Source organism: Miscanthus floridulus, chromosome 6 (assembly GCF_019320115.1).
Source record: "Miscanthus floridulus cultivar M001 chromosome 6, ASM1932011v1, whole genome shotgun sequence".
Classification (NCBI taxonomy): domain Eukaryota; kingdom Viridiplantae; phylum Streptophyta; class Magnoliopsida; order Poales; family Poaceae; genus Miscanthus; species Miscanthus floridulus.
The window spans coordinates 125,388,259-125,410,920 of record NC_089585.1 but is presented as its reverse complement, the minus strand read 5'-3'; the positions used below and the strand labels follow the sequence as shown (position 1 = coordinate 125,410,920).

Here is a 22,662-nt window from a genome sequence, read left to right as displayed (position 1 = left end):
CCTCGGCTCGGCGACTGACATGCGGGACCTGCGCGTCAGCGAGAGGAAACAGGGGAAGGAGGGAGACGACGGCGCGGCAGCCGTGAAATTCGCCGACGGCGAGCTCTCCGGTGAACCCGACGGCACCGGCGTGCTCTACGTGAAGAACCGCGTCGATTGGTACTCTACCCTTGCTCTCTACTGACCCCTAAGCACCCCAGCCATGGAGCACGGCGGCAATGGCGGTCGCGGCGGCGCTGCGCGAGGTACGCCGGCCAACTCCGGCTAGGAAGGGGCGCGAAAAGTGGAGCGGGAGCTTCACTGAGCTCGTGCGGTGGTCGTGCGCGCGAAAAGATAGCTGGAAGAAAGACGGAGGGCGAGGTCCACGGAGCGGAGCGCTCCGGTGAGCTCAGCCACAACTCCGGCGAGAGATTCCCAGGGAGAGGGAGCTTCTCGCTGCTTACCGAGGCGAGCACGAGGTGCGCGAAGATGAGTCAGAGATGCGGGCGAGATGGAGGGCTCAATGGCAAGCTAGGACGGCCGGGCGAGCTTGCTCCGGCGAGGCGCGGTGCGCGGTGGCTATGACGGGCGCGCGGTGAGAGGCAGAGAGGCAGCGCGAGAGAGAAATGCGGAGCGCTGGAATGCGGTGGGCGCGCGGGGTGCTCAAGACTCGGCCAGCAGCGTCAGGAAGCCCGTGGCGCGTGGCCGCGCGGTCAGGAGCTCGGCGACGGGTGGCGCCACGCGGCGGTCGGCTTCTGCCGGCGTCAGGGCGCAGGCGCGCGAGTGCGGGCGAGCGGGGGCGCGGCGTGGGCCTGGGCTGGCGAGGCGGCTGCTGGGCCAAGGCGGAGCGCGGAAGCAGGCCAGCGCGGTGCGGGGCTGGGCTGGCTTCGGCTGGCGGGCCAGAAGCGAGGCGCAAGGCCCACGAAGGTAAAACCAGATTTTTTTCAAATTAATTTGAATCCCTTTTTCATTCAAACGAATTTTTGGACTAAATTAAAGCAGTTTCAAACTTTGGACCAAAAATGAAAGTTGCTCAAATTTTTATCCTCTACAACTTTGATTACATGACCAAAGTCCAATTTCTTATAGATTTTGAATTACAAAATCAAAGTCAAATTTTAACTCAAAACCCTAATTTTGGGGAATTATTTTTAAAGCAAAATTTGGCAATAATTCAAATACAAACCTTGCTCCAAAAATTGTGCTAAACAATTCTAGCTGATTTACAATCATAACCAAACAGTTTCTACTAAACTAGCAAGCAAAATCAGGGCAAAACAACTATAATAAGTGTATGTACCATTTACGTTTCACAAACATGTTTCGTAGGTTTCGAAGTAATGTGTCAGTTGTTATATGCAAGATTATGCATGTATGATTTGGATGCTTGATGATGCATGATATGCGTGATTTGCAGTGCCTAAATGCAGGCATAACACCGGGGTGTTACACCCCTTATCTCTCGGTCGTCTCTCTCAGGGTCGTCCATCTCAACGCTAGCAGGTAACGGGCGGCTGAGTGCGGCGGCGGTGGCGGCGAAAGGGCAGCGTCGGGCCGTCGAGCGGGCGCGTGCGGCCAGGTGGAGGAAGCGGTGCGGGCACGCGCGGCTTAGCCTAACATGGGCGCGCAGCTAGGCACGCGGCTCTGCTTGGCGCGGGCACACGCAGCTAGGCACGCGGCTCTGCTTGGCGCGGGCGCGCGTCTCGTGGAAGCAGTCGACCATGCTACTTGGTCGCACCCATGGTCGGCTGCTTTCACGAGACGTGCGCCCGTGACGTCGGCCAAGCCACGTGCGCCTACGCCAAGCAGAGCCACGTGCCTGGCTGCGCGCGCCCGCGCCAAGTAGAGCCGCGTGCCTGGCTGCGCGCCCATGTCAGGCTAAGCCGCGTGCGCCCACGCCGCTTCCTCCGCCTGGCCGCACGCGCCCGCTCGCCGCGCCCGCCTGACGGCCCGACGCTGCCCTTCCGCCGCCGCACCCAGCCGCCCGCTGCCTGCTAGCGTTGAGAGGGACGACCGAGAGATAAGGGGTAAGTTTGTATTTTCACAGGCCTTTTGTTAATTTTTAGTTGCTTTGATCCGGATGTAGATAACTGAGTTAAGAATTGGGGTAAATGGAACCTTCGTTTTGGAAAAGTAGGGGTAAAAACACAAAGTGGAAGAAAGTGGGGGTAAAATCACAATTGTGGTTTGAAATAGGGGCAAAAACGCAATATTCGGAAAGGCAAAGTTGTCATCTGTTAACTTTTTTAACACCGTTACCTGCTGTTCACGGAGTAGGGGTAAACGGAGCCTTCGTTTTGGAAAAGCAGGGGTAAAAACACAAAGTGGAAGAAAATAGGGGTAAAATCACAATTGAGGTTCAAAATAGGGGCAAGAACGCAATAGCCCCAATAACATTTTAGTGAGGCCCCAACATCCCTCTATCCTCATGAGGTAAATCTACAAATTATTCAATGATCTGTCAAAATTTCACATGGTAATGTACAATATTTTCGAAAATATACCAAGTCAATACAGCATATAGGGGCTGCTAACAAGAGCTAACAACCTCGACATGTTATTTGTTATCACTAACATCAATGTCAGTATATACAAGTAGTCCTCCCGGTTCCAGGGAAGAAGGAACATGTTTCTTAGTCGCTCCAGTTATCCTCGTCAGCTCCTGAAAGGGTCTTGTCATCATCTTCCTGTAAGAGTTTTACTAGTGTCAAGATTCAAGGAATTTGTCTAAAACCTATGCCATATTCTTGCTCACAACTGTTAGACAATAGAGTTAGCCAGGCAACCAAACAAAAAGGGCTTGCAGGGAAATAACGGATAGATGATATACCATCTCAGTAAAAGCTGGAGTTGATGGAGACCACACAAGAATTTGCCTGTCGTTGCCGCCAGTATAAAGTTCCTGCATTCCTGAACACTTAGAAATGGAGTCCTATTGAAACTCTCAACACATTGACAGTAAACACGCAAACCTACTTGGTCCTGTTCACTATAGTAGCAGCAATTCACAAGTTCATAGTGCCCTCGGAATGTTCGAAATGTTGTACCAGACCATAAATTATATGCCTAAACATATATAACAACGGTGAAATGTGAACCTCAAGAATGCTTCAGCAAACTGGCAAACTAGAAAACAGGAAATTGGGAACGCACCTTGATGCTTGCCATACATGGAACAAATACAAGTGAAGGATCCTCAGTGACAGCTAATTGTAATGGCTTGCCTGTCTGCAATCGCATAGCTTCAAAATTGACCAGAGTATTGCAGCCTGAATCGATATCCCAGAGTCTTAAACGAGAATCAGATCCTACAGAGAAGGGATAATACCTGTCTTAGTAACAGCTTTACTACTGAAAATATTATCGCATAGTAATGCTTATAGGACACTATGTCAATATCTGGCATGCAACAAGCAGCAATGTGTTCAAAATAGTATAACTTAAATTCACTTACCTGAGCTAAGAAGGTACATCCCATCTGTAGTAGTTCGTAATCCAGTAACAGCACCATAATGAGCTGTAGCACGGTTTTGACTGGATGACAAACCGGGATGCAATCTCTGTTGCATCTGTCCATGTGTTAGGTTTTGAATTTTGCGCAAAGCCTGTGAGCTCTTCTTAGAAATGCCTGCCCTTTTCTGAGCTGAACTCCTTGTGGAAGGTGAAGGTCCTAAGGAATCTGTGTGATCCTGCTTTAGTAAAAAATGTATATGATTTACTACCTCGGTCCAAAAAGGATGCAGTTCTAGGTTTGTATTGAGCCAAACTTCCTTAAGTTTGACTATGTTTATAGAAAATAGTATTTACATTTATGACTTCAAATAGGTAATACTATGAAAATATATTCCATGTTTATTCTAATCATACTTATTAGGTACCAAAAATGTCAGTAATTTTTGTACAGATTTGTTCAAACTTAAAACTGTTTGACAACTCGAAAAGTGAGAGTTACATTCTTTTTGGGAAGGAGGGAGTATCAAATATTCAATTTATCTCAGGTGCAGTAAAGAATATAGCAATATTAGAGCACTGTAAGGCTATCTACATATGCTGAAACTTCAATGCTATCGAACCCAATATAACAGAGAGTTTTGTAAACTACTTGAAGGTTAATAGCTCTAGAATTGTCGCCATATGATGGTAAGCAGCTCTTTAGTACTCCCTTTGTTCCAAATTATAAGTTGTTCTGGCTTTTCTAGGTACATAGTTTTTGCTATTCACCTAGATACAGATTATGTCTAGATGCATAGTAAAAGTTATGTATCTAGAAAAGCTAGAAAGACTTATAATTTGGAATGGAGGGAGTACCTTTCTCTGACCAAATACTCTCGAGAAATAATTACAAATACAAAAACAAATGGTAATAACAGAGAGAGTGAACATACATTCTCTACAGCACTTTTAACAAGAGGAGGCCTCTTTCCAAGTTGAGACCGTGATTGATCCAGAACCCGAAAGCATCCAGCTCGTCTAATGTCCCAAAAACGTATTGCCCCATCACAGCCACCACTCATCAAAATCCACTCACTTGAGGCAGACCACTCCAAAGACATGATGCCATCTAAGATGATGGGCGGAGATAAGAAGGTACCATACAAGAAAAACAAGCATATTTTCATCACTGCATTAGCACAAAGAAACTAACCACGATGACCTGACAACGTGTGGGTAAAGGCTCCAGAAGCAATGTCACACAGACGGACCTGAACATCTGCGGTCCCAGTAGCGATGAGCATGTGCGTTGTTGCGACTGGAGACATGGCTGCAGTGTACACTTTTCCAGGCATCTTAAATTCCATGACGACCTGAGAAAACAAAATAGTGCACACAAAAATCAGAACATCCAGGATCACGAAACAGGGGAAGGAAACAGAGAAAGATGGGTAACTGAGAATGCAGGCACATACTTGAGTCGAATTGGTATCCCAAACTTTGACATACTGGTCAAAGGATGCTGTGACAAACAACCCAGTATCCACAGGATACCAAACGGCCGCCGAGACGGCGAACCTGTGGCCATTCTGGTGTTGCTTGTCCACAAGCAGTATGTTCCTGTGCTTCGCTATGAACCCGGCTTCGTATTCCGTCGCGTTCCACACATCGAACACAGCGGCCGACCCATCCGATGCCCCGGAGAGCAGGTACCTCCCCTCTGTCAAATCAACCTGACCATATGGTCAGATTATAAACACCAGCAAACGCGACTCACACATTGCATAACAAGGACCCCGTGATTCGATGGTAAATGTAAATTGATGTGCTTCTCGATGAGATTAGCAGATAAATCAGTTTTGTTTGAGGCCGTGGTTGCAGTAGTTAAGAATCTAATAGCGGCAAGGGGGAGAAGAGGAAGAAGAAGAGGGACCTGGAGCGAGTTGACGGCGCCGTGGTGCGGGGTGGCGAACTCCTTGCGGTTGGAGAGCGCGAGCGAGGCCGCGCGGCGCGCCCGGGCGCTGGCCTCGAACCGCCGGGCGCGCAGCTCCCCGCGCTCCCTCCCCCTCACCTCCTCCAACCACATCGAGCCTTCTGCGTCTGCGGCGCCCCCCTGCGCTCCCGGGGTGCCTTCTGCGTCTGCGGCGTCGACCGCGCGGCGGCGAACCCAGCGGCGCGCGCGTGGCGACGGTATACGCGTCCGGATGTTTGGTTACTGCGCTGACCGGTTTGGAAGGGATCAGCTGTTACGCTAGGAAGCTTAGCTTCCATTAAAATCGGCGGGATCCTGATTCCGATGGATTTGTTTGGCAAGTCGCGCAAGAGGAGGTCACGCCCCACAACCATAACGATTCGAAGACGTCGTCGTTCGCCAAAGCGGAGTCCCAAATTTTTACGACTAGACTAGAAAGGCCACAAAGCAAGTCCAGTCCAGCAGCTTCTTTGCACCACGGTCGGCCCAAACTTCATTGGAACACAGACACCACCTTTTCCCCTTCTTCCCCTTCTTCCCCTTCCCCTTTCCGGCTTCGTTTGGATAGCCTTGGATCGGCGGGGATTACAGTGGAACCCGGCCTCCCATGGAAGCCAACCCACGCCGGGGGTCCACCCACGTGGATGCACAAAAATTGCATCTGGGTGACGTCGGGTTGGAGAAAAACCCGCTCCACCCAAGCCGATCCAAGGGAGAAAGAAATATCCTCACCCGAGGCCGGGAATTCGCGTCGCTTGCTCTCGCGACTCGCGCGAGTCGTCTCGCTCCCGCAGCGACTCCGCCACCAGGTCTGCCGGCGAGGGAGCCACCACCGCTCGCGCTTGATACAGGTACGTGGCCTCCGTCTCCTCCTCGGCCTCATCCCCACCTCCATCCCCTTCTCCTCACCCGGTTTCCCTTGTTAGGGTTTGGGTACACCGCGGCGGCGACGGCATCGGTGAAGCGTGTCCGTAGCGGGGAAGCGTGTTGACGAGCAATGATTTGCATCCAAAAATGACTAACGGGATTCAAGGGATTAGAGCACCAGGTGTGGGTGGGGATCGGGTGGAGGGCAGGGGATCACCCAATCCCCACGTGAGTTGTCTACCACGTGAGTACTGATCCCTCACTGCCAAACGAAGCCTCCCTGAGACCCTGACCGTCATCTAGGCCGATCACAGACAGTCAGACCCCGCCTTCTTCCGCTTCCGTTCCGCAAAAGCGAAACCTTAGCGAGATTTTTTTTATTAAAAAAAAGAGCTCGGCGCGTGCCCTGCCTCTCCCTCTTCGTCTTCACCCACCTCCTCTCATATTGTGGTCTGGTGTGGATTGGAGATCTGCCCGGACTTGGACTGAGTTCCCCTTCCGTTCGTAAGAAACCCTACCCCGATTCGATGCATGTCTCTAAGATAAGATTGCGTTTCTGTTCTGCGAAATCTTTCTTTTGCTGGGATGGATGCAGCACATCCGCTATTTGTTTGGTTTCCATTCCATAAATTTTCGTGGTTGAAACCCCAGCCCCGCATCGAGTACGCCCTTAGGGTTTTGGTACTATCCTAGATTGTGACGTTAGCGAGTCTTACGATTTGGAGCCTCGACCTTCAGGTTGTGATTGTTGTTTGTGAATTAGGGCTGAGCATGTGTAGTTGGCATTAAGCCATGGCGGTGCATCGCCCCCTAGTGCGGTGTCATTATGGATGTTTCCTTGTCTTATGTAGCATATAGTACTGTTTCCTTATGTAAAGCCCCTCAGTTTCATATACTTGAGAGGTATTGGGTAGCAATAGCATATGCTATAGCATTTGACTTTAATCAGTGCAATAGCATTTGACTTTTATGATTTATTGAGTATTATGTTTACATAAGTATTATGTTCGTCCTTTTTCTTACTCCATTTACATGTTCCCAGGACATTCATTGAGGAAGCATGCCTAAGATAAAAACAAGCCGTGTCAAGTATCCTGAAGGATGGGAGCTTATTGAACCAACAATCCGTGAGTTGGATGCGAAAATGAGAGAAGGTATGCACAGATGGTTATTCATTTGAGGCACTCACTACTGATGTCAGTTGTTATTTGCTAGCACAGGGTTGTTACTAATGCTATGTCCTCGTGCAGCTGAAAATGATCCACATGATGGGAAGAGAAAGTGTGAAGCTCTCTGGCCTATTTTCCGTATTTCTCATCAAAGGAGCCGCTACATATATGATCTTTACTACAGAAGGAAGGAGATATCACAGGAGCTTTATGAGTTTTGCCTGGACCAGGGTTATGCAGACCGTAACCTGATTGCAAAGTGGAAAAAGGTAAGTATCCTTGGTTCCATATTTGTTGTGCATGGTCTACTGCTCAGTTTGTTTGATTTTTTTTCTCCACAACATCCTGTTCTTTTGGGTGTGAGGGTGGGAGGGAGGGAGGCATGTTAATCTTCCATATATTCTGCTATAAGTTGGTAGATTTGTTTAGTGGAAGTATTCTGTAGACATTGTACGTGCAAATTGCATTATAGATATCTTACTATTGCACTTAGGTTTTCTAAATTTGTGAGATTTATATAGCTTACATGGTAGATTGCAGTAGCTACTGATGCATAGTATAGCTTTTCTGTGCACCAGAATGAGCCACTAACTGAAACCTGGAACCATTACTGTCATGCATGCTGCAGTCCAGTCCACTGTTTTTTGTTTATTTTCTGAATAGGAGATTTCTAATGTTACCAGTAGCTGGATCTGGTATATTTAGTTGACTGAAAATGAATTTATCAGGCATCCAATATGTTCTTTTGGTTCCCCTTAATTTGGATAGTGGTATCCTGAAATGTTCAACTGAAGATAAATAATCCCTCTGGTCCCAAATACTTTGCTTTGACAAAAATCCAGTAAAACTTTTCTAGACAAAAAGGTTTCCCCCATTTCATTGATCATAAAGCATTCAAACATTTAGGTTCAAGCGTAACGGCACGCCCGCCACAAACATAAAGGCCTAACAGCCAAATTCGCACTCATCACAGACATCCAGAACATTAGAAGCAACGTTTTCACTCATGCAATGAGTCACAGACATCCCAGTGCAGCGTCTCCTGCGAGTCCAGCGTTGAGAATCCAGTAAAACATTCGAAACACCACCAGCTTTCAAAAATTAGTTGGGAACATCAAAATCTTGTATAAATTTGTATGAGAAGCACCTGTATTATCTCATACATTTGTTAGATATTATAGATACTCATAGAAAAATAGTGGTCAAAATTGCACCTTTTGAAGATCATGAAAAGTCACTTCAAAATTTTTAGGTTGCATCTCAACCTTGTTAATTATATGTGATTGAGGCAAATATTTTATTGTTAATTAACTTGGTAGCTACAAGAAATTACAACAGATCCATTTTTTCACCTGAAGATTCTATGTTAAAAAAAAGGTTGGGGGTAGTCCCTTGATGTTTCTTTGTTCTGTTTCAATGTTTTGCTTTGATTCGGTTATGTTCCTCAAGTTTGTGCCTGTGCATTGCTTGCTGTGAAATATATTTTCATCTGTGCTTAATCTGTCTTCCTGATTTCGTACTACTACATTTCGCCCTCTCGCAGCCAGGTTACGAGCGCCTTTGCTGCCTTCGGTGCATACAGACACGTGACCACAACTTTGCAACGACTTGTGTCTGCCGGGTCCCCAAGCATCTGAGGGAGGAGCAGGTGATAGAATGTGTCCACTGCGGCTGCAGGGGTTGTGCCAGCGGTGACTAATCTTGTCATCATGCTTTTGGTCTTACGACTCATCATCGCAACCTAACCACATGAGATGTCTCGTGAGCATGGATCGGCTGCGGTGATTAGCATGAATGTATTGTGGTAACTAGTGGGGAAGACTTAGGTTCCTGACGTTTGGATGTTTCCAACTGTTATGTACTATGATGATTTCTCGTGCCACAAATCCTTGCGTTAAATTAGTAGCGCTTTTGCATTCTTTATAAGTCTGTTAATTGCCTTTTTTTTATCATCAATATTTATGAACCCACCCCCGGTTCTATGTTCGACGAGCTGACCTTCATTTGAATAAACCATCGATGTCTTTTTTTTTTTGAAAATATCTATCGAAGTCTTTTGGAAGCCGCGATATTTAACGAAGTACTGACGCGGTAATCTCTAGTCTACTAGCGGTAATCTCTGGACCAGAACTGGAAGTAAGCGAGGCACTCACTGGCAGGCAGAGGCAGTCAAACAAAAGATTCCAAACGGAGTTGGATGGCCCGCCAGCCGCTCGTGTGCCGTCCGACTCGCAGATCATTCCCCTGCCGTTGCCGTTCCATCCCAATAGCCGGGGGCGTTGGCGTTGGCTTCGGCTGGCCTCGCGTCGCGTTGCGCAAACACGACGAGCTGTACCACGCGTGCCCGTCCGTCCAAACAGCCCACGGTGGAGAACGGGAGGATCTCGCGATGGCGTCTGGACAGATTCAGCACGTACCTAAACAACAACTCCTGGGGTACAGGCGTACAGCCCGTAAGATGCCAACACGTGATACTGTCTGTGCCATTGCTGCCACCGGCCTCCGGCCGCCTACTGGACCCGCGTCGAGTAGGTGAGGCGTCGCGCTTGGAAACCGACGGCGCAGCGCGACGTACCGTTGCGGGAGGGCGTCTCAGTCGGTCGGTTGCTGATGGTCCTCGTGCGTGCGACCGGCGTGCATGTGTCAACCCGGGGCGAGTGTACCTACCGCGCGTCGGTAGCCTGTTGCGTCGCGTGCTCCTCCCAGGAAACCGAGCGGTTCCTCTTTTTTTTTTAATGCAAATGGACAGACCGGGGGGCCTACGCCGCACAAGCGCAAGAGGTCGAGGCGCCCGCGCCGCGCCGGCATGTGATGTGAGTGAGCCCCGCGTCCCCTGGGGACTAGCTGAGTTGATTCACTTGTGTAGTGTGGGCGTGTGGCCTGGCCCTTCGTGCGCGCGGCAACAGTGAGGTAGCGGGCTAGCGGCCGCCGGCCGCGCGCGGGGCAGATGGCGGACTCCACGGCCATGACCATCGACTTCCTCCGCGCGCGGCTGCTCTCCGAGCGGTCCGTGTCCCGCGCCGCCAAGGAGCGCGCGGACGAGCTCGTCAAGAGGGTACGTGTCGACACGCCCGTCGCTCGTGCGCGGACTGCCTCTGACGTCGACGGCATTGATTGTGTTGTGTGCGTCGCTTTCAGGTCGCGGAGCTGGAGGAGCAGGTCCGGGCGGTGACGGCGCAGAGGAGGCAGGCGGAGCGGGCGGCCGCCGAGGTGCTCGCCGTCCTGGAGTCCCAGGGCTTTGGCGGCCACCTCTCGGACGTGGCCGACGACTCCGACGACTCTGGCCAGGACAGCGGCGAGGAGGACAGCGGCAAGAGGCGCGGCGCCACGGCCGGCGCCACCGGGGAGGTGGAGGGGGAGGAGCCATCGGCAGCCAAGGGCGAGGCGGAGGACGCGCTGTCCGGGACGGCCCAGCCCGGCGGCCTTTCGTGGAAAGGCCGAAGCGTGAGCCCGCGCAAGGCCAGGCAGCTCAAGCAGAGGCACAGGCGGAGCTACTTCTACCTGCTCTCCTCCTCCGATTCCTCGCCCAAGTACCGAGTGGGGCAGTCGTGCCGCAAGAACAAGAGGCGGGTGGAGCTGAGGTGCTGCCATAAACCGGGGCCAATGTCGAATTGCACATGTCACTCTTTGTCCATCTTCGGTCTGTCTTCTTAGCTGACAGGGTGCGGTCGTGCGTTTCTGTGTTCAGCAATGTCAGCAGGTCGGTGGCAACGGAAGATGACGACGGGGGCGGGGGGAGTCAGAAAGGTCGGCAAGACGGGTCGGATTTCACGGACGACGGCCAGGCTGACATGGACGGCGAGGTGGGTGGCGATGAGCGGAGTTCAGGGGCCGGTGGTGGTGGCGTCCAGTACGTGATCAGGTACGAGGAGGATGGGGAGATGGAGAGGGTGCTGGAGAGGCAGGCCGAGCTGATAGGGCAGTACGAGGAAGAGGAGAAAGCTCAGAGGGAGTGGGAGAAGCAGTACAGCGAGAACAGGAATGCAAACAAGGTAAGCAACTGAAAATTTAATTTTTGTAGTACTGTTGAATTATGTTCTTTTGCTCTTAGTTGCCACTACAGTACACTGTATATGTGCATCGTTGTAAAACGTGCACATCACTTTACCCACGTGCTTCTGTGTTTACAAATTTCAGGGTGACATGGAGCTAAAGAATAAGGCATATCAGACAGATGCAGGGGCTAAATCTAATGTGAAAAACCTCGCCAGCACCAACAACCCGACTGCTGAACGTCTGCAGAAGGGTTCCCTTTCAGAATCGCCCCAAAACGGTGCCCGGCGGCGTGAAGGTGAAGCAAACGAAGAGCCCGATCATGGTTGTGCTCAAACATCTTCCATTTCAGCACCAGAAAGCTCCAACGACAGCACAGTCACAAGGCAAGATCAAGACCGCGGAGACCAAATATCTGACGGCGATTCAGGCTACAGTACGAATGCTCGGTCTCCTAAGCACGACGCCGTTATCAGAGCACCATCAGATGGGAGCCCATCGAGTGACACCCTCAACAGCAAGGTCACCGACTGGAGCTCGTCACAGTTCCATGACTGCACAGACAGCCAGCTTGACACACAGTCGTCGTATCCACCGCCGTCATGCAGCATTTCACACATAGAGAGTGTCCTGCAGGCGCTTCAACGCGCCAGGATATCCCTGAGCGCCAGGCTGAGCAAGCCAGTTCCTCCCAGCCAGGTGACCCTGGCGCTCCCGGCGCCCGGAGATGAGCACAGAGAGTACGACGACCTGCTGGCCAACGATGACGACGAAGACTCGTATGGTGAAAAGCTCAGCGGTTCAAGTCCAGCACTTCAGGAGATGCTGGCGCTCCCGGCACCAGAGGATTACCATGAAAGGGACAGGGAGGATTCGACGCTGGACGACGCTGCCACTTCCCATGTAGAGAAATCAAGCAGCTCGAGCCCTCCTCGTGAGGAGATGCTGGCGCTCCCCGCGCCAGGCGACGATTACCGCAAGGAGATCGAGGATTACATGAAGATCCCCGTCGGCACTCCCGGTCTACTCCGGTTGCCCATAGACTCGTTTCCAGTGGATGAGAAGATGTTCTCAGGTACTGCCTGTGGTTCAGGGTTTAGTCTGGGAGCAGCGGCTCGCCATGCCACGAGCATTTTGAGCAACACTGCTGCTTCTTGTGGTGCCGCGACATCAGTTCCGTCGATTTCCGGTGATGGTTCTGGGTTCCCATCAAGGCAGGGAATTGATCTTCAGGCTTCTGCACTTCTCTCGGTGCTTGCTTCTGGTAGGTGTATCAGCATGCCAACACCAGATTTTGCAGTTGGGACTGGAAGTACTCCTTTCCTTTCTGGAATTCCAGGACTTCAGGATCTGAATAGAGGAACGGCTCTTGCAGATGCAGATCTGTTCATGCAGCGGGGTATCGATTGCACCATCTCTAATAAGTGGATGTTGTAAGTTTTTAAGTACGACATACGTCTTCCGTTGATTTCTTAGGCCCTGTTCGCTTCGCTGAAAAGCTCTGAAAAGTATCGTTTGCCATAGCTGATAAGCCAAGCTGATAAGTTCAACCTGTAGTTTTTGGTAAAGGAGTATGTATAGCGTAGAAGTACGTTGAGCACTAGTTAAGCAGCAGCTATAGCTTTTGTTTACAGACAGATCAGCAATGATAAATTTGCCCCCACTGACTAGTGTCGACACCTTCGGCCGAATTGGTCTCCGGTTTTGCTGCACTCCAGTGTCGCTCATGATGTGAGTACGCTGCTTGCGTCCTGGAGCAGCCTCACTAACCTTTTTGTCCAGCCCATACACACATGATGATGTTGGGAGCGGCAAGCGTGCTGCCCTGCCGCCACCAAGGCCAGCCACCCCCAGCCGTTATCATCGCGACCACCGCCCTGCCTCAAAGTCATCATCCGCTTGTCACGCACAATTCCGATCCGTGCGTGGCGCGTGCGGGTGCCGGCCAGCGTGCCGCTCGCCAGCTTCCATGCCCGTTTGACTGCTTGCGCTCCGCTGGCATTCGAAAGAGGACGCACGCTAGAATCAGGATTTTAGGCTGGGGGACTGTAGCCACAGCGGTCCGCCCTGCCTTGCGACGCGTGCGTTTGGCTTTGGCGTCAAGGTGGTTAGGTGGATCGTGCTTGGAGGATTACCCCTTCAACCGTGCGTGCCCGGCCATCCCGCGCGAATGCTCGTGTCAGCCTTGTCATCGGCGTAGTCCACCAATTCGGTACAGCCTGTTGCTTCCGTTGGGTTCCGGCCAGTCGGCCACGGCCAGGCCAACGCTTTGACCTCTCAGATAAAGCGGGACGTCCCGGAGTACATACACTTCAAGCTCTGTGGCAGCGGCGCCATCATTGACATGCGATGCGAGTACGTGACCCACAGGCCTGAAGCCACAGGCCCACAGCACAAGCTGCTGGGTGCTGTCTAAGGCTAATCCAACCTATACGTTGATATCGATGAAGAGGCCCAGGTAAATGAAACAGCAAAAATACCTACCCCCTCAGTTTTTTTATACGGAGCAAGATGAAGCCATGGCAAGCCCTATTGTTTTTTTTAACCAACTAGCTTAGTTCATTACACCCCTTAAATTAATTATATGGTATTTTGTCAAAAAAATCATATGGTATTGCCATTTAGTTTATTTTTGCAAATCTTGAATCGATGATCCAAAACTAATCCAAAACACGTGGAACTTGCATCCCTTGACACGTCACAGACTCAAAGGTGACAACGATAATTTACGAAGCCGACCTTAAACATCCACTTATTAGAGATGCAAATTCAGCACGGCAATATGAATTCCCAGTAGACTACAAACCAACTGGATAAATTCCAGTGTACCTAAGTTAACACAAAACCAGGAGTTCAGGTGTAGCTCAGATTTAAAAAAAAAAAAAAAAAAAAAAAAACTGGGCCTGTACAACAAATTGATATCCCTAAAACCAGCTAAATAACAGGACTGTCAGCGATGATATACAGCAGTCTCAAAGTATCGGAAAATTAGATACATCAGGATCAGGGCATGCTAACTAACCTAAGGAGTAATATAGGATATACACCAGTTTGTCAAAGAAACGGTCAGTCATGATTCATGAAAGCTTGAGATGTTCATACTTCTCCATAGCTACAAACTACCCAAAATTGTGTTATAGGCCAACACACTTCACCCACCTGAACGGGCGTCCAATCTTGAAAGGAAGTTCATAGTCTTTGATGAAAGCCGATTCTCTCTTCGCCGCCTCTGCTTCTGACCATACATACAACCCCCGCTCTTGACGACCACCAGGGACTGTGTTGTCAAGTATCAGAGCAACCAGAAATGCAATGACCATGTTGAGTGAAAGTATCGTGTTGAGGACGTAGTTCACCTGAAACGCAAGCAGATAACGAAATTGCAGTGAAATGCTTGGATATAACCAAGGCTGTCAAAATTACATGATGACAGGACGTTACATGCTCTATGTAGGATTGAACTCTTTTCTTACAAAAAAAAGTAAGGTATAATAGTGTCCTAGGCCCTCTATTAGGTTGGATTGAAAGTACAAGTCAATAATTTAGGCATTCAGATCTCAAGGAATAATCATAAAAATCAAGATGATATTATATTTTTTTTAGCACAACATTGTCAGGAGTTGAAACTAAAAGGAAAAGGCAAAGTAAACTGAAGAATGTTGTTGAAACCACTTGACCAAAGGAGCATGAAGATCCATGAAAATGGACAGTAATAAAATTCACCATCCTTCAAGCTTAAACAACCACATATGTACTCTAGTACATCAAGCATCAGATTTCTTACCTACTACAACTGTCATACTTGACTATTTTCAGTTGAAGCGCATAGCTTGAACTGCCAAGTGTATAATTCCTTCAGTTGTGTCTTCATATGCTATCTTTTCTTTTCATCGTCCAGTTTTTAATTTGAACAATAGAAAATCCCAAAACTATTCCATTTGTGCAGCAATAAAGCCCCCAAAATTCAATTCTCTTTACGAGCTACACTACTATTTATAGCGTTCAATTGGGTTGTTTATAGCTGAACATTATGTAGTCGTCCAACAATCTATGTATTATTTATGATACTTCATTCAACACTCTGGAGACCCAATTTCACTTGCCCTTATCAGAGCAGGCCTTCCAAGAATTCCAAAGTCTCCAAGACTTAATTCAAGATCTGCAGGTCGATCAGAATTCAAAGGACTCCTGGGAATACATTTGGGGAAGCATGAACTACTCCTCATCAAAGTGCTACAACTTTCCTTACAAGAATATACAGCCCCCATCCCCTTTTCTCTGGATATGGAACTCCAAATGCTGTAACAAACTTAGAGTCTTTTCGTGGCTCCTCTTGATGGATAGACTGAACACAAGGAACATTCTGAGAAGGAAAAAGCACAAGCTTTAGGGAAACAACTACAATTGTGTTGTCTGCAGCAACAACATTGAAGAAACTACATTCCATTTGTTCTTTAGCTACCCTTTTAGCCAAGTCCACTTTTGGCCCCCCAACTGTCAAAACCGTTCACTTTTAGCACCTGGGCGGGGGCAAGGCTGTTTTGACCGACATTGAGCGGTTTTGACCACGCCACGCTGGCGTTGACCACCATGTAGGACGTTGGCTTGCATCTCAGTGACATGTGGGGCCCGCACGTCACCCACTCATTCCCTCCCCTCCTTCCTCTAGCTCCAGCAGCATTCGGTAGTGGCGTCATCTCCATCCCCGACGTCGGCCGCTCGCCCGAGGCCACATCGTCGACCACCCCTCCACCGGCCTTGACCACGGATAGCTGACCCCGCCCACCCGATTCCGCCCCACTGCTTGGCGTCCGTCCCACCACGAGGAGCCAGCCCGCGCAACCTCTTGCGCCACGGCCCTGCGCGACCTCCACGCCCCACCGGTGGTCTCCACGCCCGCGGTTGCGCCTCCGCACCTCGCGGCCGGGCGGCCCCTGCGAAGACCTCCACGCCTGTGGCTGGCTGCCCCCGTCGGAGGCGCCTGTGGCCTGCGGCCCCTGTCCCTGTGCAGCTTCGTGCCCGCAGCCTGTTCCCGTGGTCTGCTGCAGAACCGGCTTGGCGGAACCGGCGAGCTCGGCTGCGGTGCAGGGAGGCGACATCCGCGCGCTGCCGTGCTGCTCGGAGGCCGACGACGAGGACGAGTCAGCCATGGCGTTCTCCTCCAGCTGCCCGTCGTTCCGCTTGGACGACTTCGTGTCCCCATCGCCGAAGGCGCCACCTCCACCGAAGCAGCGCAACAAGAAGTGCCGCACGACGGTCTCCCAGCTGCGCACAGCGCTTGCCACGGCCATCGCCGCCGAGTGAGGCTTTCCCGCGCGCAAGCCTGCCGGATCAGCCACCGCCGCACCTTGATCCGCCCTCGCCGGAGGTGGACGGGGCAGATTCGCCCTCACCGTCGTGCCTCCTGATCCGCCGCCGCCGCGCCTCGATCCACCCTCGCCAGAGGTGGATGGGGCAGATCCGCCCTCGCCGCATGCCGCGCCTCGATCCGCCCTCGGCGGAGGTGGATAGGGCAGATCCATGCTCGCCGCTGTGCCTCGATCCGCCATGGCCGTGCCCCGATCCACCGCCGCCGCGCCTCGATCCGCCGCGTGGGGGCCATCGGAGAGGGCCTTGCGCGAGAGGAGAGAGAGAGCGTCCACCAGTGAGGGAGAGAGAGAGAGGGTGCTACGCGAGCGGCCGCCGGTGAGGGAGAGAGAGACAGAGAAGGTGGTGCTCGTGAGGAGGAGAGAGAGCGGTGGTGTGCGACTGTGGGTGAGGGAGAGAGAAGCGCATGGGGTGGGCTCGTAGGGCAGAGGCGGCGCGGGCGCAAAGCAGGCTACTGGAGCTGGAAGGAGAGGGAGGGAATGAGTGGGTGACGCGCGGGCCCCACATGTCGCTGCGATGCAGGCCAGCGTCCTACGTGGCGGTCAACGTCAGCGTGGCGTGGTCAAAACCGCTCAACGTCAGTCAAAACAGCCTTGCCTCCGCCCAGGTGCTAAAAGTGAACGGTTTTGACAGTGGGGGTACCGGTACTAGACGGTTTTGTAGTTGAGGGTTAAAATTAGACCAAGACAATAGTTGAGGGGCCAAAAGTAGACTTAATCCATTTCTTCCAGATGATGCAGCAAGCCAAGGTCCAACATAACAACCCCTTTTTTTATAGATACCTTCATCAACGCCACTTGGCAGATTTGGAAGCAGAGAAACAACTTTATATTTGACAGAGGCTGGCCGTCCTTTGATTCTTGGAAAAGCTCCTTCTATGAAGAAGTTTGACTACAGACCCATAGATTCAGTTATGTTAAGCGCTCTGTCTTCCTTTCTTGTACAGCTGCTCTAGTTTAGCTCCGCTGCCCTCCTCGGGCATGCTTCCCTTTTTGTTTCTTCTTTGTATAGAGTTGTTAGTGTTCTTTTTGTTTAATAAAATGTTTATAGTGGGGGCCTCCCCTGCTGTATTTTCCGCTAAAAAAAATGATATTCATTCTTATCGATGCCAGCTGGGTGCTGGTCGACAATTTCAGCACAGGAACAAGCTTAGGCGGTTTGACTTCCTAGTAAGCCAGTGACGAGTTGTGCAGTTGAAGGCAAGCCGGCCACAAAGGCTGGCTGGTGGCAGGGGAAATTAGCAGTTAGCACCAGAAAGGGGATGGGGAAGAGAGAGACATTGGGGGTGGTGACAGGGCCCACATGGCAGTGGCACAACTGCACGTGCAGTTACTGCACGGGAAACAATAGGGTGGAAGCCTGTGGCAGGCAAACAAATCAGAGGCTCCTAGGTTACAGTTTTTTATTTGCCTGGATTTTAGGCAATAATACCCACCTTTTAAACTATATTATGCACAAATAAAAAGCAGAATGGGATAAAGGATTCTGATGAAAAAAAAGATTGGAAGTTTGAGTACATACCTCGCCAGATCCAGTGTGAACAGGTCCATGAGATGCAACAATGTATGCTTGAAAGTAAGTTGGCACTGATGAGTTTGCGCTAGGATGTACACCGTACTGCTGGAAGTATGAAGGAACTGATAGGGACAAGAATAAAGCCAGCCCAACTATAATACTGTTCCTGGAGCTTCCGGTGGCACTGTAACGAAGATTGGACAAGCCAAGAGCACAGAGCATAGCCCACATGAAGCAAAGGAGAGCAGCAACAATAACATCAGGAATAGAAGCAATGAAGGCGCCGACTTTTCCTACAAAGGGGTCATAATAACAGTGATAATAAGCAAGAAGCATGTCTGTTATGCTTTGATTATCTTTGCTCACAGCATGAGAAACTTTTCACCGAAATGAAAATGTAAAATAAGTTTCTTACCAATAATAGAAAGCAGTACAAGTAAAATAGCACCAAATCCAACTGCTCTTCGGCTACCCATTTTAGTCACAGCAATTGTGTGTACATTCTCTGTTATTGTTGCAGAACCAACTCCTGTACCCCAAAGACCAGCCAAGGCTGTAGATACACCCTCAACACCAATACCTCTGCTAACAACTCCAGTCGTTGGCGGCCGGGTAGCCACAAACAAAGATGATGCATGGTAGGAACCGACCTTAAGTAGAAAAGGCACAAACATATTGTTAGGAGAGACAAACTTGAATCATAAGTATATTGGAGTCAGACGGTTGCTTCTGGATTTTTAATATAATAATAAAAAGAAGACACTGACTTTACTAAGCTAGCTAATTTCCAGGAACCATTAGCAGAGCAAAATAAGTGCTCAAGAAGAAAGCCTATGTCAAGTTGATCATTATCGAGGAGTTTACAGATGTAGGTAATGTGCTACTGGGGCAGATCTAATCCAAATAATGCATTGCAGATTTATTATGAAAGGTAAAGACACCATGGAAAGGATTGTAGTTAGAACCAAACTTCAGAGGAATCATCAACTTACTGAATCAACAGAAGCAATAACTGATACAACACACATCACAAGGCCCATTTTCCAGCTAAAAACTGGAGTTCCCCATTGCAATGGATAGGGAAATCTGAACCAGGGTGAAGATCTTAAGGCATGAGAAGTGTCTACACGGCAAGATTTCATCCTCAATACATGCTTCCGACAAAAGGCTGATATATTGTTTGAGGCAGGAATATTTGCATCACAACCTTTGTAGCTATAAACTCCAGTTGCTGTGAGAACAAAAGCAACAGCCCATGTGATTCCTAATCCAAGAGGAACCTAAAGAGGCAGCATCAGTAGTCCAGAAATTATCCTCCCATACCAACCAACATGCAGCACAGATCCACACATTCAATCAACATCATAACTTCATAAGCGAAAATCTTACCGCATAAATAAGAAACACTCTGTACCCAAATAACTTTATTTTCCGGAGATACTGCCACAAGTTAAATAGATAAATGATCAGAAAAGGGACAAAAAAAAATGCTATTTGCATTATATCACATTGTGTCTAAAAAATGATTTCCTGCATACTCACAAGTGCAAAAATAACCACCATCAACAACTGCAAAATTCCCATCTCTATACATGTCCCTATTTTTGTGAAACCATAACTGAAAAATGAAAGCCCAACAGCTGCAACTGTTGGTGAGACAACAACTGGATTTATCAACCTGAAATAAGCAGATGAAGACAAAACACACAAATAAGGTATATATCACCTCAGTATTACTACTTGTCACTATAATATGGTGAATTGTACAACAAAAAGACGAGGTGCATGAGTAATTGTATTCATCAGTTACAGAAACATAAGGATGTTTATGGCTGGGAAATAAACAGTTTACACTTAGAAACCAACACAAAGTGGCCAACCCATTTAAGTCATCAACATTAAACAATATGTCTCTGCATTGTTCATACTGTATGGCCATGTGATAGATGGTTCCAAGCCCATGCAAAAGTTGTTATATACTTCAAATATTTGGCATTCAGAAATCAGAACAAAACTTCAGATCAAATCTTATATTTCCTAAGAGTGTATGCCACCAAAACTATTATTTTTATTCATTCACTAATAAGGCCAATCGTGTTTTTGCATTAAATAATCATTTGCACACCTAGAGGGACAAGAAAACGGGTTTATATTTTATCAAAAGAAAAGGAGGTAAACCTAAGAAATAGTGACATGAGGCCTGTATATCCCAAGACCACTTGGAATGCACCTCCAATTATTATAGCTCCCTGCAGGTGCTTCATTATGTGTTTAAAATTCTGCAATGAAATGCAAGTTGTTAAGCTCAGTCAGGACTGCTAATAGAGAACAGAAAACAAGCAAGCCTTGCATGACTGCAACATTTGCCATGTTCTAGGCATGCAACAACATAAGGCACATGAAATTTATGCATACATTATCATTGAGCCCAAAGAATTCTGGGGAGTTGATGATCGCGAGCGCAGGAGCCAGGTATACAAAGGATGGACCCTGCACAAGTGGCAGTCTCGTTCCAACAAACATGTGCAGCAATGTAGTCATCCCGGTGACGAGCAACACTGTGGACACCACTGCCGCCATGTCATCCTGACCCAAACAGGATCAAATATAACCTCTTCAGTAACAAACCAAATAAATCAGTGATAGTGCACAAGATACAACAAATTCCATTCCAGACTCACAGCCGAGCCGCCCATAGCAGGAACCATCACGAGAGGGATCAGGATGATTGAACCAACCATGGAAATGTAATGCTGGAATCCATATGCCACCAGAGGAACTGCAACGTAGCTTAAAACCGATCAAATTAATGCACCGCACATCATTACCCCATACCACACATCACCCGTGCACATTTCTCTTCCTCCGTCGGGCACTCACGCATTCCAGGAGTGTCACGGAGCTCGTACTTCACATAAGCCGGCCGCTCCGGCGCCTCCTCCTCCTGTAGCCGCGGAAGCGGAGGCGCGGCCGCCTGCCCGTTCGGCCTTCCGCCTTCGGAGTCCCTCCTCCTCGTCCTCGCCTGAGGAGGCGGCGCCGGGGGATGCTGCCGCTCGCCATTTCCCGCGGCGGCAGGAGGGGCAGGGAGGGTGGAGCTGGGCCGGGCCGGCGGGCCCGACTCTAGATCGGAAGGGCGCTCAGCGGGTCGAGGGAGGGGGACCTGACCAGAGTTGGGGGCGGAAGCCGAAGGCAGTGACTCGCCGGAGACGCGGGACTGGAAGCCCGTGCGCTTAGCCCAGGAGAGGGGCTGCGCCTGTGGCTGCGGGGGCGGCGCCGGGGGCCAGGGCCCGGGACGGCCGCGGCGAGGCTGCGGCAGAGCGCCGGAGGTCGACGACATCGCGGGGGCGGGGCACCGCCGCCGGCGAGCGGCGGCGCTTGGGGAATGGTGCTGGGGAGCGGGGAGTGGCGGTGGCGAGGGTTTTAGGGGAAGTGTGGGTGTGGAGGGGCGGGCGGAGGCAGTGAGCTGGACTCCTCCTGGACGCGTACAAATCCGTGCGTGCGGAGGCTGATGCGGAGATTCTGCGGACGCGGGGCGAGCGGGGCCCGCGGCGTAGAGGACGTTACGGGGTTTGTGCGGCGTGCGTTTGAAATCGGATAGGGTCAGGTCAGGTGTGACCGGTGTGGTTTTCCGGGTCAGGCGCGGGTCAAGTGACGAGTGGTGCGTGCGTGACTGCGAGGTCGTACTCGGTCGCTGTTTGGCACTGCTCTTGTTGCTTCGCCACTAGGACTGGCACGACGCACGAATGCACGATAAGGTTAAGGGTGGGTTCGGCATCACCTCCACGCACTTTACGTGGTTATGATGATAAAAAATACCCCCTCAAACTTTTTTTTTTGACAACAAGTCCCTAATGAACTTGAGTTCTCAATAATCTTCAAGTGATGAACAGTCTTTTTTGTCGTTCTTTGTAAAGCAAAAACTTTGGGGACAGAGAGAAGTAGGCTGATTGCTGTTGGGCCCCATTCGCTAAGCAGGCCTAGAAACGGGACGTGTCTGGATTCCCACGTCAGACAAATGCCCTAATTATAGCAGTAGCATATTTATATGGATTATTGTCATTATTTGTTCCGTATCATCAACCATACGAATTAGCTTTAGTAGTTTAGCACATATTTTACTGGTTTTGAATTTTTTTTCAAATATGAGCAGTTTTTTTTGTACATGTAGGTTGACTTTACCATATTTCAAGTGTCATTGTCTGGTTTTTTTATTGCAAGTGTCATTGTGTCAGTGTTATGGCCAAGGGCCGAGCCAAGGATTTAAACATAGGGGGCTATTTAAGCCAACACCAATCATACATGATAAAATACATATAGGACAATAGCATAGATAATATCTAGATAAAAGCTTATTTTATGATCTCCTAC

The 22,662-nt window shown here is 49.8% G+C and overlaps 4 protein-coding genes across 10 annotated transcripts; 2 read left to right on the top strand and 2 right to left on the bottom strand.

Moving 5' to 3' along the window:
- Positions 1–2,392: 2,392 nt before the first annotated feature.
- Positions 2,393–5,822, bottom strand: LOC136459474 (WD repeat-containing protein ATCSA-1-like). Of its 3 annotated transcripts, none has more exons than XM_066459320.1 (9): positions 5,345–5,820; positions 4,887–5,144; positions 4,625–4,784; positions 4,365–4,540; positions 3,434–3,671; positions 3,133–3,287; positions 2,956–3,045; positions 2,810–2,881; positions 2,393–2,666 (listed from the first exon to the last, which is right to left on the bottom strand). In XM_066459320.1, the coding sequence occupies exons 1-9, from the start codon at positions 5,495–5,497 to the stop codon at positions 2,613–2,615; spliced, it is 1,356 nt and encodes a 451-aa protein (XP_066315417.1). In that variant the 5' UTR covers positions 5,498–5,820; the 3' UTR covers positions 2,393–2,612. The 3 variants fall into 3 exon arrangements, with proteins under 3 accessions (XP_066315417.1, XP_066315418.1, XP_066315419.1); XM_066459321.1 differs by having other exon boundaries at positions 3,434–3,668; positions 5,345–5,818; XM_066459322.1 differs by lacking the exon at positions 2,956–3,045 and having other exon boundaries at positions 5,345–5,822.
- A 256-nt stretch (positions 5,823–6,078) lies between these two features.
- LOC136456880 (protein BUD31 homolog 1) lies at positions 6,079–9,411 on the top strand. 3 transcript variants are annotated; one of them, XM_066456869.1, is made up of 5 exons: positions 6,088–6,234; positions 6,310–6,494; positions 7,293–7,404; positions 7,501–7,688; positions 8,963–9,411. In XM_066456869.1, the coding sequence occupies exons 3-5, from the start codon at positions 7,311–7,313 to the stop codon at positions 9,116–9,118; spliced, it is 438 nt and encodes a 145-aa protein (XP_066312966.1). In that variant the 5' UTR covers positions 6,088–6,234; positions 6,310–6,494; positions 7,293–7,310; the 3' UTR covers positions 9,119–9,411. The 3 variants fall into 3 exon arrangements, with proteins under 3 accessions (XP_066312965.1, XP_066312966.1, XP_066312967.1); XM_066456868.1 differs by lacking the exon at positions 6,310–6,494 and having other exon boundaries at positions 6,079–6,234; XM_066456870.1 differs by lacking the exons at positions 6,088–6,234; positions 6,310–6,494 and adding an exon at positions 6,542–6,754.
- A 762-nt stretch (positions 9,412–10,173) lies between these two features.
- LOC136456879 (uncharacterized) lies at positions 10,174–13,075 on the top strand. Of its 2 annotated transcripts, none has more exons than XM_066456867.1 (4): positions 10,174–10,474; positions 10,558–10,985; positions 11,108–11,411; positions 11,557–13,075. In XM_066456867.1, the coding sequence occupies exons 1-4, from the start codon at positions 10,367–10,369 to the stop codon at positions 12,847–12,849; spliced, it is 2,133 nt and encodes a 710-aa protein (XP_066312964.1). In that variant the 5' UTR covers positions 10,174–10,366; the 3' UTR covers positions 12,850–13,075. The 2 variants fall into 2 exon arrangements, with proteins under 2 accessions (XP_066312964.1, XP_066312963.1); XM_066456866.1 differs by having other exon boundaries at positions 10,558–11,000.
- Positions 13,076–14,293: 1,218 nt separating this feature from the next.
- LOC136459473 (nucleobase-ascorbate transporter 12-like) lies at positions 14,294–21,861 on the bottom strand. Of its 2 annotated transcripts, XM_066459319.1 has the most exons (11): positions 21,175–21,861; positions 20,976–21,073; positions 20,710–20,880; positions 20,473–20,573; positions 19,837–19,972; positions 19,684–19,734; positions 19,502–19,574; positions 19,287–19,417; positions 18,710–18,944; positions 18,301–18,587; positions 14,294–14,768 (listed from the first exon to the last, which is right to left on the bottom strand). In XM_066459319.1, exons 1-11 carry the CDS (start codon positions 21,629–21,631, stop codon positions 14,547–14,549), a joined length of 1,962 nt encoding a protein of 653 aa, XP_066315416.1. In that variant the 5' UTR covers positions 21,632–21,861; the 3' UTR covers positions 14,294–14,546. The 2 variants fall into 2 exon arrangements, with proteins under 2 accessions (XP_066315416.1, XP_066315415.1); XM_066459318.1 differs by having other exon boundaries at positions 19,287–19,574; positions 21,175–21,860.
- Between the last annotated feature and the right edge of the window lie 801 nt (positions 21,862–22,662).

What these genes read in the sequence shown, in the direction of transcription:
- LOC136459473 (XM_066459318.1), bottom strand. Translation starts at nt 21,631, where the DNA reads ATGTCGTCGACCTCCGGCGCTCTGCCGCAGCCTCGCCGCGGCCGTCCC. An exon ending in CTCATGTCACTATTTCTTAG is followed by an intron (nt 19,973 to 20,472) that starts GTTTACCTCCTT and finishes TGCTTATTTCAG; the next exon opens with GTTGATAAATCCAGTTGTTG. An exon ending in TTATTGCTTCTGTTGATTCA is followed by an intron (nt 18,945 to 19,286) that starts GTAAGTTGATGA and finishes TTTCTACTTAAG; the next exon opens with GTCGGTTCCTACCATGCATC.
- LOC136456880 (XM_066456868.1), top strand. Translation starts at nt 7,311, where the DNA reads ATGCCTAAGATAAAAACAAGCCGTGTCAAGTATCCTGAAGGATGGGAG. An exon ending in GGATGCGAAAATGAGAGAAG is followed by an intron (nt 7,405 to 7,500) that starts GTATGCACAGAT and finishes GTCCTCGTGCAG; the next exon opens with CTGAAAATGATCCACATGAT. An exon ending in TGATTGCAAAGTGGAAAAAG is followed by an intron (nt 7,689 to 8,962) that starts GTAAGTATCCTT and finishes GCCCTCTCGCAG; the next exon opens with CCAGGTTACGAGCGCCTTTG.
- LOC136456879 (XM_066456866.1), top strand. Translation starts at nt 10,367, where the DNA reads ATGGCGGACTCCACGGCCATGACCATCGACTTCCTCCGCGCGCGGCTG. An exon ending in CGGACGAGCTCGTCAAGAGG is followed by an intron (nt 10,475 to 10,557) that starts GTACGTGTCGAC and finishes CGTCGCTTTCAG; the next exon opens with GTCGCGGAGCTGGAGGAGCA. An exon ending in AGAACAGGAATGCAAACAAG is followed by an intron (nt 11,412 to 11,556) that starts GTAAGCAACTGA and finishes TACAAATTTCAG; the next exon opens with GGTGACATGGAGCTAAAGAA.
- LOC136459474 (XM_066459320.1), bottom strand. Translation starts at nt 5,497, where the DNA reads ATGTGGTTGGAGGAGGTGAGGGGGAGGGAGCGCGGGGAGCTGCGCGCC. An exon ending in GCGCCGTCAACTCGCTCCAG is followed by an intron (nt 5,145 to 5,344) that starts GTCCCTCTTCTT and finishes CCATATGGTCAG; the next exon opens with GTTGATTTGACAGAGGGGAG. An exon ending in GATGTACCTTCTTAGCTCAG is followed by an intron (nt 3,288 to 3,433) that starts GTAAGTGAATTT and finishes CCTTCTCTGTAG; the next exon opens with GATCTGATTCTCGTTTAAGA.